At 38.4% G+C, this 16,116-nt stretch overlaps 1 protein-coding gene across 2 annotated transcripts in view; it reads left to right on the forward strand.

Moving 5' to 3' along the window:
* The window catches only part of pcxa (pyruvate carboxylase a), a 172,607-nt gene that overhangs the window by 20,579 nt on the left and 135,912 nt on the right, over positions 1–16,116 (forward strand). For both annotated transcript variants that reach the window (XM_066645625.1, XM_066645627.1), the window contains exon 8: positions 10,058–10,176. In XM_066645625.1, the coding sequence (XP_066501722.1) occupies positions 10,058–10,176 (119 nt within the window). The remainder of the gene's footprint in view (positions 1–10,057; positions 10,177–16,116) is intronic.

The following is a 16,116-nucleotide window of genomic DNA, read 5'->3' on the forward strand; positions in this document are numbered from 1 at the left end:
ATTACCATTAGTCTACTCATCCTGACATTTGCACAAGATGTAAAACTGAAGATTTAAAATGGTGGGAAAAATGGAGATTTTTTTTTTTCCAGACAGTGATGCTTTGTATAAGTGAGAAACTAGAGGACATGGTGGAGGAGAGATTGAGAGATGAAATTTCTGCCCCATCTGTTCCATCATATGGCAGACTAAAGAGAAGAGAAAATCTAAGATGGAGATAAAACTTGGCTTGGTTAGTAGATTTCTCAGCTCCATTACCAGAATCCCATTTGAGCTTCAACATGTTCAGACATTCAAAGACTTTGTTGAACCTCGTTCGCATTTGTAGAGCACAGCTCATCATAACACAATTATTTACACTATAGGTCCAGTGGTTTTGAGACCAATGACTTATCTGTGCTATTGGTCTCCAGCACTCATTTTGATGGCTGAACCTATACAGAGCTATTTATTTGAACAGCCAGTGGTCTCACAAAGCCAAAGTAGATGTCAGTGGGGAGGGTTTCTACACCAAAACCTACTGTTATCTATAAAAGACAGACACAAATCCAGACTGGATTCAGGATTCAAGATGAATGCTGCTATTGTTTGAAGATATTTTCCTATTCTTATTGGTAGCAAAGGCTGGATTTGAAAGCCTTAGACGTAATCAGTAGGTGAACAATATGTCAAAGTAGACAGCAGTTTGCAGTATTCTGACAATTCAGGAAAAGTTTAGTATGCCAAAGATACACAGATTAAATACTTTCCTGATTAAAAATTGTCTGAGACAACAGAATTCCTAAACAAATCAGTACATTCTATGTGGGAAAAGTTGCTGACTATTTTGTTTCTGCCATGTTTCATATTTTACATAACATTTATAAAATGATTACATTTGTATCAGCACAGTAACTTTGCAATATTTAACGTATTGTCAAATATATTACGTTTTACATTTTGATATAAAGTATGGCATTTCTCTTAATTTTTGGCAAATCTTCTGGGGCTTAAGCTCCATAAGTCACCCTTACTCTGCCCTGCCCCTGATTTTGATTGTCTTTGTTGTCAATAAACGCAGTCGATGAGCTTGGCTGTAATTTCTGGCACGGCGCACTGGAATGCGGCAGGCAAGATGGTTCCGAGTGCGGGGAATATGTGTGTTCCTGTGATTATTTGTGCAAATATTACCAATACACTTTATATACCTCTTATTTGTGTCATTACATTCCTTAGTGTAGGTAATTTGTTTCACAAATGTGTAAAATATCTTTAGTTTTATTGCTATTGCTCAAGGCAAGCCCATGAAATGTATATTTTCCTCTGTGATTAAATGAATATATGAATTTTATTGGCAACAAGGACTGTCTCAGGCACAGATGAGTTAGTGGTCTAGCAGATATCATAACAAATGTAGGCACTTATTATTCTTATTGTGGTGTCCAGTGATTGTGTTGGCAGCTGATTGAAAAGAAACATTTATTGGTTTACTGGGTCTCAGAGGAAGCATGCTTTAACCGGCACACTCCTGGGATGGCCATGTTTTGTTTGATGGAGGGTACTACATTCAGAGATTACATTTACCATTAAGGTATTTTGCAGATGCTGTTATTTAGCCCAGTTTACAAAGTGCTTTGTCATCATGTTCAGAAAATACATGCTAACCTCTAATATTAGATTACAAATACGATTGAGCTAAGACACGGCTAGATACAGGAGTCAATACTGATCCGTACAGAGACAGAGGGGGGATAATAAATAGTACAAAACCAATACATTAAGAGAATTCAAAGTGTTTTGATAACAGCAGGATTAGCTGTCTCTTAAATACTGCAAGTCTTCATTCTTCTGCTGAGGACAGCCAGTGGAAGTTTGTTCCGCTTTGGACTTGATGGTTGGTTCCCATGCGATTTAAAGGATGATGTTTAAGCTGAGCTGTACTTGAGGCTTGAAGCAGTAGTGGCAGAGATTGGGTTTTGAGAATTGTCATATTGTAGGGATTGACTGGTTTTATTCTTGGCTTTGTTGGCCAGCATAAAGGATTTAAATCGGATACAGGCAGCTACTGGAAACTAGTAAAGAGTTGTGGGATAATTATGTTAAATCGATTTTTGGCTGTGCTTAAATTGACTTAAGATTTCATGCCCTATTAATCGAACTGAGTATGCAACAAATCAAGGCTTGGTTAAAAAAAAGCATGAAACTGAAAGCCTTCCTCGATAACAGGGAATCAGAAGGTTGGCTTGAAATTACAAAATCAAGTTTAAAGCTATAGGAAATGTCATTTAAAGTTTAGCAGGTATGTTGTATATCTACAGAAACCCAAGGTCTTGTTTTTTTATTTTTCTTTCACATTTCATTTTTTCACTCCCTTATGGTCAAATCATCATATTAAGTGTCTGCTGATTCATTGCAGTCTGTTTTTGTCCAGCTCCCGCATGACTTGGAAACAGATTAATCTCTCCAGGCTTCAAAATAATGAATCACACATTAAATGATCTACTTTCCATGATTTCCATTTAAAGCTCCTAATTGTTAATAAATGTGTGATTAGCGATGATCGTGATGTTTGTTGTTTTTTTTTTTAATTAATTATTTATTTTTTTTGTAAAGCTTGAACTTTGCTAAATTAATTGTTTCTTTTAGTCCTTCGTCAGCATTTTTGTGTGTGTGTGTTACTAGAAATTCAAAAAGGCAGTGCGCTATAGTTACACCAAGTGTACTGTTGACAGATTGTGGGAAATGATGAAAGGAGTTTTAGCGTTGCATCGTCCAACATTCAATACCATGTGGAAAAGCAGCTGTTTAGAGTCTATCATAAAATGACGTGTAGATGAAACCTAAGTTTCTCAAAAAAAATAAATAAATTAATTTGTTGGTGCAAAATTTCCCCAATAACTCTCAATCCTGCTTTGACTAGAGATCTGCTGTGGAGGTAAAAGCTGGTTCAGTTGAAGTGTCTCATTAAAACATGCTGAATATGTGCTTGAATAACCATGCCACGCTTCTTTCTTTATTCTCTCTTTTGTGGTTCATTTTATTCAAGAAACTATGGTTCCTTTTTAATCGTCCTTTTCAAAGCATGTGCCTGCAGCTGAGGCTCCACACACATCCGGGCAAAAGCCTGCCTTCATCACGTTTCATCATCTGCTCCTATTAGAGGAACCAAAATGCCATGTTTGATAACTCAGCATTCATGTTTGATCATTTAGAGGACAACTGGAATATAATTCCCTTTGAATTGACCTTTATTAGACGTTAAGACATGAATGCAGTACCCCCTTTGAATCAGGAAACTATTTGATGTTGAATTAAAAAAAGGCTATTGGTGGGAACTAGGCCTCCATCTGGAGCACAAGAAGTATAAGGAAAACTATATGATAGAAGTAGAACTGTAAAAGGAGTGATCTTATTTCAGTTAAATTGTGTACATTCGTTCATGTTTGTTGAGACTGATGTTAATGTTAAGTGTTGACATGCAGAATTAGATTCCACAAATGGTAAACTAACTTCCACAGCTGCCTTTCTAATATTCTTGGTATAATATAAAGTATCACTTTTTTTATTTTTTTTTAATGTTTTAGATATTTATGTTAATTAGATAATCAAACAAAGTGCTGTGAAAGACCTGCCTGTTCCATTTTGGTCAGAGGTTTTAAAGGCAGCATCTAAAATTGTGGTGAAAGGTGGTTCTGTGGTTTACTTTCAGAAGATACACTTTTCTTAAGGTGGAATGGTATGTTTGAGTGGGGAAGGAAATTACTGTTTTTGCGTGGCTGAAGTTGAACATGTTTTTATTTACTGGTTGAATTACCACAAACTCATGGTATTTGAGAAATTTAGTTTTGTAGTACTTTAGGTCTGTGATTACTTTCATGCAGTTGGCGCACTCGAATTTAGAGTCAATTCCATCTACAGCAAAATTAAGTGAATATTACCCACCTATTCAAGCAATATTCTCCTCTCAGTTTATGCTTTTCAAAGTTTGGCAGTATCTTCATTATCTAAAATCCTTTAAGATGCTGCTTTTCTGCCATGGAGTGCAGGAGACAAAGCTTAGCATACTGGACGAGACACTTTGGTTTATTTATTTAATTTATTTTAACCCATTTACAGACACTTGCACCCATTTGGGGCCAAGATGCAGTCCTCAAGTTTTCTAATGTATTTCCGCTTTCATTAATGTAGTTCATGAATTCTTCAGTGTGACCACTTTTCCCTAGCTCCTGCAACACGTTCTCTAGCCCATGAGCATACAAGGCTGTATCAGCCTTGTAGCCGTGTAGACTGCAGGCATTGTTTCATTTTTTCCTGTGGTACAGACAGTGCGCGCCCAGCCAATTCAGCCCCAATGGCATCAATTTGGCTGTGTGCCCTTTGGTGCATCATAATTAATTTTGAGCTAGCTGTTAGTCTGTTTAGGTGTGGCCCCCCCTACACACACACACACACACACACAAATCCAAAAATAAAATTTAATTTATTCAGTGTACATTTTCACATGTGCTTAATAGCTGTTCACAGATTTACAGTTTTTGAGCTAAAGTAGGAGATGGATGAAGTCTCAACCAAAGATCATCAGTGCACTAATCTGGCCTCGCTGTCAGGATAATGCCTGTTGCATTCTGACTGGCACAGTACATTAATGTAATCCCTCGCTACTTCGCAGGTTTTTTCAAGGGGGCTTATGGCCGCTATATCGTGGATATTGAGGGAAAATCTAGGAAAACCGTGAAAGATGAATAGCATCTTTCCACATCCGAGTGAAATTTACTTGTGCTACGTCACAGCTTAGGAATTACTCTATTAAAGAAACTGGTAGAATATCACATGTAGTTCCAGCTGAAAAACATTATAGAATCACTGTTAAATGCAAAGGGTGGGTTGTTAACAGTACAGGGAGGGTTTTAAAAGTCCAAATACTTAAGTACATTAAAAAAAAATCTTTCCTCTACTTCGCGGAAATTCGTTTTTCGCGGGTGGTCTTGGAACGCAACCCCCGCGAAAAACGAGGGATCACTGTACTCCTGTGTATTGTTTTGTATTGGCTCTTATTGGTCTGACTTGTATCATAAAATCTGCCTACTTGTCATGTCAAAATAGCAGACTTGTTATTGGCCCTTTTACACGTTTCACATTTTACATGAACTTGTTTCTTTTTTTTTTTTCTGTTTTTCCCCAAGATTTTGGCCACCCATTTAAAAACAGACTGTGTTGTCTTGTTTCATAGTTTTTGGGTTGGTAAGCTTTAGATATATAACTTAATGTGCACATGCAGTGAATTCCCCCACCAAAACAATGTGTCCCCTTTTACTACTGTGAAATACTTTTGCTCCCAACTTTCAAGTCCCCTAGATGACAACAGGAAATGACCATAACAGCATAGCAGTGTTTGTTTGTTTGGTGGAGTAGTAATGCTACGCATCTTTCTGACCTTCAAAGTTGTGCTGTCTTCCTCCTTTCCCCTTTTCTGTTCTTGCTTTCTAATCCCTTCACTGGTGTCTGTCTCCACCCTCCCCCTCTCCAGTGTGCCTCATTGCTTAATTGGCTAGGCGCTTGGAGCAGTGACGATCGGTGTGAAATTTGATTTAGCGCAGACTGATCTTAATGTCTCTTACCCCCAAGACAGGCCCGGTGTTTTCCGCAGCGTCAGGGAGAAGAGTGGGAGGAAGGGAGGATGACTAGGACGAATGAGTGTCCTTAGCGAATAGAAGGAGGCTGTTCAGAATGAAAATGTGGCAATGTGCTGCTCCTGTTTTTTGCTGTCTCTTTTTCCTTTCTTTTCCTTGGGGCAGGGTGCCACAGACTTTGGTGTTAAATCCCCATGTTGAGAAGGTTACTACATTTAAGGCGCAGCATGCAAGACAAATGTTCGTTCACCAAACACGACGCCAATTATCCCAGAGGCGCATGTTTTCACCCCCATTTCCCCCTTCCCCTATTTTTTATTTTATTATTATTTTTTTAACTGTTCACATTAAAGCCTCAAATTGCAGTGTTTGTCGCTGTTGTGCCAGAAAGATGAATAGTCTGTCTTGTCAAAGGAAATGGATGCAACTAAAATTTGTCATTATTTACTTTTTTTTTTTAATCATTCCAAGTGGCCAAAAAATAAACAAAGGCTCAGAATTAAACGGTGTTAACTGGGATGCAGTTGTGGGGAGACCTCTCTGTGTAAGTCTTAGTTTTGTTTTTTTGCAATATTAGTTGCTATGGAGACAGATGTATTCCTCTGAAAGTCTTGAACACAGCTTGCAGATGGCAGCCTTGACATGAATCCGTCACTACACTTTGTTCCTGGTCCACATCCTTTCCTCTTGCTTTTGTAATACATTACGCAGAAAAAAGAGAAAAAACGTTATTGAGAGGTGTTTTTCTATATGAATTTCTGCCTTTTTTTATAGTGTGTGCGCTGTCCGATTTAAAAACATATCTTCATTTTTAGCGGTTTTCACTTTTTTACGTGTTAAATGTGGCCATTATTCTCTGTCTGTTTATATCAGCTAATATCAAAATAATTAAAAACTGAAAAATAATTTTTTAACATGTATCTTCATTGGCTGCTAGACTTGTTCATCAAAACCGTGCATCTTTCCCCACCCACCCCCCACTGCCTTCTCTTGGTACTGTTTGTGTTCGTTTACTCACAGGAAATATTAGACCAGCGTGGCTATAATTAATCGCGATAAGGGGTTAAATATGCTGATTTCGATCAAGAATAATAATAATAATAGACTCTGCCTTTGCTAATACATGGATTCATAGCAGCTGTGTTTTAGGACAATATTCTGCAGGCTGTGGTTATAGGGAGTTGGACGTGGCTTGTTGGAATCCACAAAGAAATCTGTATTTTCCAATATTTGCTATACACACAATACAATGCACACCATATGAAACTTTTGGACATGCTTCCCAATAAAGGTATTTTTACATTTCTGAGCTGTAATGGTATAAAGTGTTGTCTTATAAATAAATAAAGGGTTTATTTTTACTGTTTTTATTGTCTTTTCCTGTGCCTAAGAAGTTTGATTTTGGAGATTTTTTTTTAGGTGTTTTTAATCAGATAGAGACTACATATTCATTATCTATTCAAGTATTTTCAACTATCGGATGGTGTCTGTTGCTATCTGTCTGTCTCGTTCCAGCACCTATTTCTTCATTCATGGTTAAGCACCATTACATGTGGCCTCCCATGACTTTGGAGTGTAGCACATCATCCAGCAATGTTTCTGCTGTGGTGCTGTGAAGTAATTACAAATTGTATCAAGCTGTGAAACTTGTAATTACTCATTTCCCTCACCCCCATCCCCCTTTTCATTCCCCTCAGCGGAATGCCATCTGTCCTCCTCGCTCCCTCCTTTTCTCTTCTCATCATTAGACCTCTCCATTTACATACCTATTGAATCAATCTGCCCTTTTTACTAAATCAGCGTGTGTGCTTTCAGACTTTACTTTTTCACCCTGGGTTGAGAAATCCATATAGTAATTATGTGAGAAAATATCATTATCTCAACATAACAAATGATACAAAACACTGTTTTTTGTTCATCTGGGCAAGGTTTTGATTAATATAGTTTCATGAAAATTAGTCGCATATGTGGTACATTTGATCTAATGAAAGCAACAGGGTCAAATTTGGGACAAGTCTGGCTCTACACAACTCAACTACACTCGGCTCTTTTCCACTGGAAATGGAACCCGGAGACATTGCAAAACCCTGTTTCTAACAAGAATCATTGGCTTTGAAAACCACAACAAAGGTGGTGGTAAAGATAGGCACTGTTTACTCAGTGTGTGGCTTTTGTTTTTTGGACTGAACACGGTTCTGCGCCCCAGCTCTCACAGATCAGTTGTTGCACATTTGGCTTTCCTTGGAAGTTTTCGCTGGCCATTGGCTCAATGAGCATATAAACCTCTTTGAAATACCTTGAGGTAAAGTTACGAGCTGTAACTTAAGAGATTTTACAAGAGGCATGTTTGTGTTTGATTTGAACGAGCACTGCTTTGCATGGTGATTGACATGTCTCTCTGGCCAATCAGCGCTCTGCAAGATTTACACGTCACCTACTCGGTATGTTTGGAACCTGGAGTGAGCTGGGACTGAAAACCCGCCCAGTACCAGATTTGGCCAGTGGAAAAGCCAAAGGGCCATTCCTAGTCGAGGAGAATCATGTAGATTCCCTGCAGTGGAAAAGCACCATTTGTAAAACTTTCTTTTTAATCACACTTCTTAATAATTCTGCTACTTTTGTTGTTGCAGATTTAAATGTGATATTGTGACAAATCTTGGCCAGTCTGGCTCTCTCTTACTATAATCCTTTCTATGTCTCCTCCTTGTTTCCTGTGCTGTTGACTTCCTGTCTGTTTACTTGTTTATTGATTTTTGAGGCTGAAATAGCCTGTTAGTCAGGCATTTGACCCTGTTTTCTAGTTGTGGTGCCAGCATTTCGATTTCAGGAACGTTATCCAGCATATATATATATATATATATATATATATATATATATATATATATATATATCCAGTTTTCTCAGCATCATTCTTGACAGATCAGTTTACTGCCGATAATGAGCTGCACATTATATATGTTACATTTTCAAAGACTATAAAAAAAATGATGCTCCTTAAGGCATAGTAGAGCTAGATGTAAATGGGACTTCTAGCCACAAGTATAGACCAGTGTAAACAGAATGCATAAATTATGTCCAATTGACTACACATGGGGAATGGAAATAAAATTATGTAAATTAGCTTAGAGAATCAAGAAATACCTTGTAACTTGGTTCTTTTCAGTGGGAACTCTACAACATATTAATGTCATTTTGCAGTGCATTGCCACAAACTGACACACTAGTTTTAACCACCTTTCTTCTTTCATTAGAAATGATCTGAGTGAGTGTAGCACAGGGGAGTGGGTGAATGAATGGTGAGTGCTTGGTAATCTACTAGTTTCTGTCCAAAAGAAAAGAGCACATGGTGAATTGTGTTTTTTGTGTGAAGCTGTTGTGCACGTAGACTATGTGGTGCTAGGAGATTAATTAAAATATTTCATACGGGGGGCCAAAGTAGATTAGTGCCGTTTTATTTATGCAGTGTTCATATTGCAAATTGTAAGTGACCAAATCTATTTAGGTAAAACCGTAGTCAATTTTGCTTGCATACCCACATTCTCTTTTAATATTGTAGTGGTACACAGTATATCGTATATCACAATGCAGTGTTAAAACATCTATCAGTTATTGATGATGATACACTAAGCATTATTTTTGTGTATGTTGTGACCTAGGCCACCCTGATGGTTGGATTTCCTTTAAATGACAGTGGATCTGTCTATGATTTAAATGAGTGCTTATTGTGAGCTTGAAGTGAGTGAGGCATGTGATGAGTGGATCTGAAGGTGCACTCCTGCTGAGACCAGCCAGCACAGCCACACTAACCCTTTGCCTCAGATGAATTGGATCAGATCTGTGTAAAATTTGGAAGTTGGCAGATTATAGCCTCTCCTGCTAGGGACCATGTGTGGGTTTTTTTTTGTTTTTTTTTTTCTTTTTCTTTTTCTTCCCCCCCATGAGAAGAAATGGCATGCTAACAGATTACCTGCTGTAAGTCGGAGTGCCTCTCTCTCTCTCTCTCTCTCTCTCTCTCTCTCTCTCTTGCTCACACAGTCTCTTTCCCTCGCTCTGGCTCATGATCATACTCCTAGCCAGCCGGCCGTTTTAAAGGTCAGCTCTAAATGTTTAATCATGTCATTACCTTCTAGGACCAATAATATTTTTTTTATTTTTTTACTGCTAATAAAAATCCAGGACCTCCTGATATTTTCTTTGAAAGCATAAAACTAGATTAGGTCTGTTTGTCATTTGGTTGAAATAAACTGGACGTTTTTAGCAGTGCTGCTGGGACCAGTGCTCTGGCCATTATCAGAGGAATGTAATGGTGTCGTGAAAATCTTCATTTAGTTTTGTTGTTCAGTAAATGATCTCCAGAGAACAATCTGAAATATTTCATGACTTTAACCAGTGTGTGGTAGAGAACTAGTCTCAAATCTTCTCTCTCTCTCTCTCTCTCTCTCTCTCAGGTTGGCTATGAAAATGCAGGTACAGTGGAGTTCCTAGTGGATAAACATGGAAAACACTACTTCATCGAAGTCAATTCCCGTCTCCAGGTTGAACACACAGTCACAGAAGAGGTCACAGAGTGAGTAAAACCTAGAGACACTCACACACAGCCTGTAAAAGCTAAGCCAGGGACCACCTCATCCAGCTCAGCATCTCACTGCACACCTCTGTGCCTGACATTTACATTCTGGGAACAAGATTTTCCAGACATTCAGAACCCCCATTTAAAGCTAACGAACATGTAATGAGTTTCAGATTAATGTTTTTCACACAGTCAGTCAGTGAGCCTTATGATTCTTGTTGTATCTTACTATAATAATAAGGTTTAGCTGTTTGATATGGAGTTCAAATGTGCTGATCAATAACATAATGATGAAATCACAGAAATCTTGTAAATTCTTGTGATGATCAAATCTTCATATGGCACAGCTTAATAAACCTGTTTAAAAATATTCTTTCTGCAAAACAGAACAGGGCCATAAGGAATATACTGTTTCTGTCCAAAGAGGAACATGCATTTCCAAAACAGTAACTTTTTTAAATATATAAAAGATTTTATTTACTCTCTACGTGTATTCGAAAAATTTGATCTGTCTGCCATTGAGATTCTTTATTAAATTGCAGTGATTGCAAGAAAGAGATGGCGAAATGATGCACATTTTGTTTCTATTGTCTTCCTTAATTCCTAGCAGAAGGGAGAAGATGGGGACAGAAGTAGGTCTGAGGCAGAGTCTAGAATGAGGGGGTGTCAAAGGAAACAATAAGAGCACATGGATATAAATATCTTCCTTCTAACCTTTCAGTACTATGCACAAGAGTCCTCTTCCTCATGTGTTGAAACAAACTGGCAGAAATAGAGTAGGCAGTTTTGGCTCAGGCATCTGTGTTCACTCTGAGGCAGATGTTTAACTAGAAGTGTGATGGGAGATGTTGCCATGTGTATTTCAGGTATTGAGAATGCGCTGCATAATTGATCTGTGGGAGTATGCCGTTGAGATGTTGACTTAGTAGAAAGGGGAAAAGTCATTGTATATGAAAGGTTTAAATGAAAAGTCATGTACATTTGTAGAATTATATGAAACGGTCCATGTTCACCTTCACGTGTGCAGATCTGACCTTTCTAGAGGATTTTCTTTTTCTTTGGCCTCTGTTACTTGTTCCACTCCAGTGAGTCAACTGGCGATGGCAACTCATGCAGAGGCAATAGGGCTTCATTCATTATAGATGTCTGTCTTGTCACCTGAAATTGAAGCTGTCAGACTGCAATTGGCATTCCATGGCAACCGAGTCTGAGGCCCAGCAAGTGCATAGGACTGTTACGGACATGCCTTCTAGACCTTGAACTAGCAGTGCAGCTTGTATGTCCTGCTCTTACACACTAGCCTTTCTACTTTTAACCCTACCCTACCACTCCAGACAGATGTAGAAGCAGCTTTTTTATTTACTTTTTATTTTATTTATTTATTTTTAAAATAAACACTGAGCTGAGATGTGCTCCAAAGTCAGTTTCCAACTCAGTAAAATAAACCTGGAATTTAAATGTGTTATTTATCTACTTTTTAATATCAATATTACTGCAGTCTGATATTTTTAACCATTTATTAATTCATTCAGAGGAAGAGTACCTCATAAAATTGGAACTCCTTCACCATTTGATCAAGCACTCTTGTGTGCTTTGCTCTGTCTTTTTTCCTTTCCTTTCAAATTTCTTTTCTAATTTTAAGCACAAATTGTCACACCATATCAAAATTATATTTTTTGTAGTCAGGGATCGGTGTATAGCCTCTAAAATATTTGCGTTTTTAGTAGTGCTGGCCAAATGAGTGCAAATCAATATCATGATTAATTGTACATTTTACAATGATTACGATTATTTATTCATTCATTCATTCATTATCTGTAACCGCTTATCGAGTTCAGGATTGCGGTGGGTCCAGAGCCTGCCTGGAATCATTGGGCGCAAGGCGGGAATACCAGTCCTTCACAGGGCAACACACACACACACACACACATATTCACTCACACCTACGGACACTTTTGAGTCACCAATCCACCTACCAACGTGTGTTATTTGGACTGTGGGAGGAAACCAGAGCACCCGGAGGAAACCCACGCAGACACAGGGAGTACACGCCAAACTCCTCACAGGCAGTCACCCGGAGCGGGAATCGAACCCACAACCTCCAGGTCCCTGGAGCTGTGTGACTGCAACACTACCTGCTGCGCCACCTGATTACGATTAATGAAAGAATTTTTATTATTATTTTTTTTTCCTTCCTTTTTTCTTCCTTTATTCTTCCTCCCTCCTCTCTACATAGTTCAGTGATGAGGCTTGAACTCTAAATATGCTCCAGTATTAAATATGGGATATTTTCACTAATGTTGCTGGGATCTTGTTCCTCACCTGTTTTTTGAGCACTGTTTATATTTGGTGTGTGGTTGTGCTTTGGTTGTTGAAACTTGTCACAATAAACCATCTCTTAAGGGAAATGCAGGCTTTGGTAACCACATTGTTGGCGTTAAATTTAAGTGTCTTTATGAGTTATAAAACAAATGTTGTACTGTAGCTTAGGGATTTTGCAAACGCTTAATTTGTGCGGAATGTGTATTTTGTTGTATAGAGGACTCTCTATGGCCAGTAAGCCCTCTGCAAGCTTTACTTGTCGTCATGTTTAGTGCCTTCTATACTCGTTTGGATGCATAGGTGATGGGGCCAAAGCAACTCATTCCAGGTACCGGCTTTGCCTGAGCATAAGAGCCAAGTAGAGCTGAGTCAAGTGCGGTATGGTCCATACAGCGGGGGGGAAAAAAGCACTGTTAGTTTGGCCTGTACAGTGACATTGTGGAACACATTAAAAGGAAGTAATGCCTTTAAGGAAGCATGTGCCTGCACATATCTTTTGGGGTGTGTGCGCTGGTGTGTGTATCAGTGCTTTCGATTCATTAAAAAAAACAAAAACAAAAGACAAATCACACGTTTTCTCAAATTAATTGTATTGTCCCTTAAGACTGTAGATTTTAATCATGGATATTTAAATTACAAATAACATAATTGGTGTAATACAAGATAATACAATGGAATTAGTGTCTGTCGATTTAAATAATCACTACAGTTAATGCTAGTACTTGTATTTTTGGGAGGGAGATGTAGTATGACACGTACGACAAACTGGGTCATGGAAACCACTCTTTACTTCATAGTATCTCACTGTAATTTGAATGATTTATGAAATAGTCTCTTAAGAGTAATCTGTTATATTGACATCAAGCTTATAAAATCTGAACTATAATACAGTTTTAAAACAGTCAAGAGGTCCCTCTACCCCACCCCCCTCCCTCCACAGACGTGAACGAACAAGCAAGAGATGAGTTTAAGAAATGTGGACCATAATAGCCAAGAAGAATGCCATAATCAACATGTTTACACAGAAGAGTTTTCATAATTTCACTACAACATTTATCTGCACATGAAAAAGACAAAGGGTCTGCCATTTCCCTGCATTTACAAGCCTTTACTGTCCAAATCCATGTTAAACCTTTAAACTAGACAAGGCTGGTGTTATTTTGATTTTCCTCCGTCATAAATGTCATTTAGGAGGCAGCACTTCCATATTCACAGTTACAGCACTTTGCTTATTTACAATTTTCATAGTCAAACATTTCGTTCCAACTTGTACGGGTCTGTTTACAAGTCTTATCGCTTCCTGAATTCTCTGTTCCACCTTAAGTGCCGAAGCTAGTGCTGTAGCTTTTGAAATTTTTGAAGCAGCTGTTCTAGTTCATCAGTTTAAATTATACAAACCAATTGTAAGACATTTACCTAAGTGGAAGGCCCCTGCTGTTTTCTGTGCATTTACAAGTATTTTCTGTCTAAACCTCAAATTTTAGACTAGACAAGACTAGTGTTATTTTCCCTTCAACAATAAATATCATTTTAGGAGACAGATCCTTGTTTCTTACTCATAATTTTCGTATTCAAGCACTTAGTTTCACCTTAAATGGGTCCCGTTTGAGTCTTACTTCTGTTATTCTTATTGAATACTCATTTACCCCTTAAAGAGCTGTGCGAAGCTAAAGCTAGCCCTAGGTTTTATAAACTATTTTTTGTTTGCTCTTTATTTCTTTGTATCCATTTAAAACCCATGACCAAGTGTACATCATGTCACCTAAAACATCTACCTACTAGGAAAACGCTTATTTATGTACTACCAAGTTTGATTCCTCTGTTCCAGGCTTTTTAAACACAATTCTTATTCCTTAATTTGTTTAAAACACACCATGGAAAAACACATGAATCTGCATCAATTTCTTTACAACAAACAAACAATGGTATTGACACCTGTCATGTTATTCACCTTCTTCGTATAAAACACAAAACACAGTCCTGACACCTTTCAAACGTCGCTATGCCTCACTTTCCTCATATTAAACACAACCTATGGCTTACTACATTTAATCTATACATGGGCGTCTGGACTTCTATATTTTTTTTCGAAATGCTTTGCTGTTACCAGTTCAGGAGAAAAATAGCCAGCTCTGGCTCTGTGCTGTAGCTAGTGCTGCTTCAAAACTGTCTCCAACTTTCAAACACAAGGCCAATATTTCCTCTCATTTTACTCCATCTCTGGTAATGGAGATTTTTAGAACAGCACTGGGCTTTTTGGGGCTGGTAATATATAACATTAACTCTGTTCACTTGGTCATTTCATGGCTGCAAGACACTGTTTGTGGACCTGGCAGTGGTTGGTTTAGACTGTAAAATGGTTGGACAGAAGGCGAGATCACAGGCTGTACCTCGGAGGGCGGGATCACAGGAGCTCTGCCTCGTACTGGGGACTTCTCCAAGAGAATATACTGCTTTAGCTTTGACTGTTTCCTTAATCTGTGATCACACACCCTGGACTATAAGTACATTAAATATCTTACAGATTGCTCTTTTTAATATGCTGAGGAAAAGTTTCGCAGAGAGTTCGAGTTAAACATGGAGCGAATAAGCGACGTGGGAGATAAAAGGAGCTGAGAGTGTGGACGAGAGGTATGAAATTTAGTACTCATTTCATCATAAAGAAAATATACTCCTCTTTTTGTAGGTTATGTCATTAGATAAAACTGCTAATGTGCCACTATACTCGCTTTTTTAAATGATTTTTTTAGGGTGAATTATGGAAGGATTTTCTGGCCGTATTTGGTGAAACAGTTAACGGTAAAATTCAATTATTCATTCATTATCTGTAACCACTTAACCAGTTCAGGGTCACGGTGGGTCCGGAGCCTACCCGCAGTCACTGGGCGCAAGGCAGGATCACGCCGTGGAGGGGGCGCCTGTCCTTCACAGGGCGACATATTCACTGACACACTTATGGCCACCTTTTTATTATTTAATTTTTTTTAAAATTCACCTACCAATATGTGTTTTTGGACCGTGGGAGGAAACCGGAACACCTGGAGGAAGCTGGGAGAACACACCAAATTCCTCTGTCGCCTGGAGCGGGACTTGAACCCACAACCTTCAGGTCCCTGGAGCTGTGTGGCTGTGACACTACTTGCTGCCCCAACGTTAAATGAAAGTTAAAGTATTTGTATGCGGCTGGCCACTCCTCTCACTCTGTCTCTGCCGTCTGTGCAATGACCTTCAGTTGGTCACAATAATTAAGATCAATTACTCTCAGACTCTCTCTGAGAGTGCAGAGGTAATGGGAAATGCAGTCTACCCTCTATATTCTTGTCATGTTTTCACAGATCCTAATCTCATATGCACCTATTTATCCATCATGACAAACCCTGCATATCTGCTTCTAACTTTTTGGCCTTTTGAGGTCTCTCTCTCTCTCTCTCTCTCATATTCATATATATATATATATATAATTTTTCTTTTCTTTTTCTTTCTCAATCTTACTGAATCTCTGAATTACTCATACATTCTGTTTTAATTCTGTTTTCCTCTTTCATTCCCACATTTAGATTTCTGCCACATGGAGGGCTACTCAACCAACCTTCTTTTTTTTCTCACCCACATGGT

This window comes from Hoplias malabaricus, chromosome 15, assembly GCF_029633855.1.
Source record: "Hoplias malabaricus isolate fHopMal1 chromosome 15, fHopMal1.hap1, whole genome shotgun sequence".
Classification (NCBI taxonomy): domain Eukaryota; kingdom Metazoa; phylum Chordata; class Actinopteri; order Characiformes; family Erythrinidae; genus Hoplias; species Hoplias malabaricus.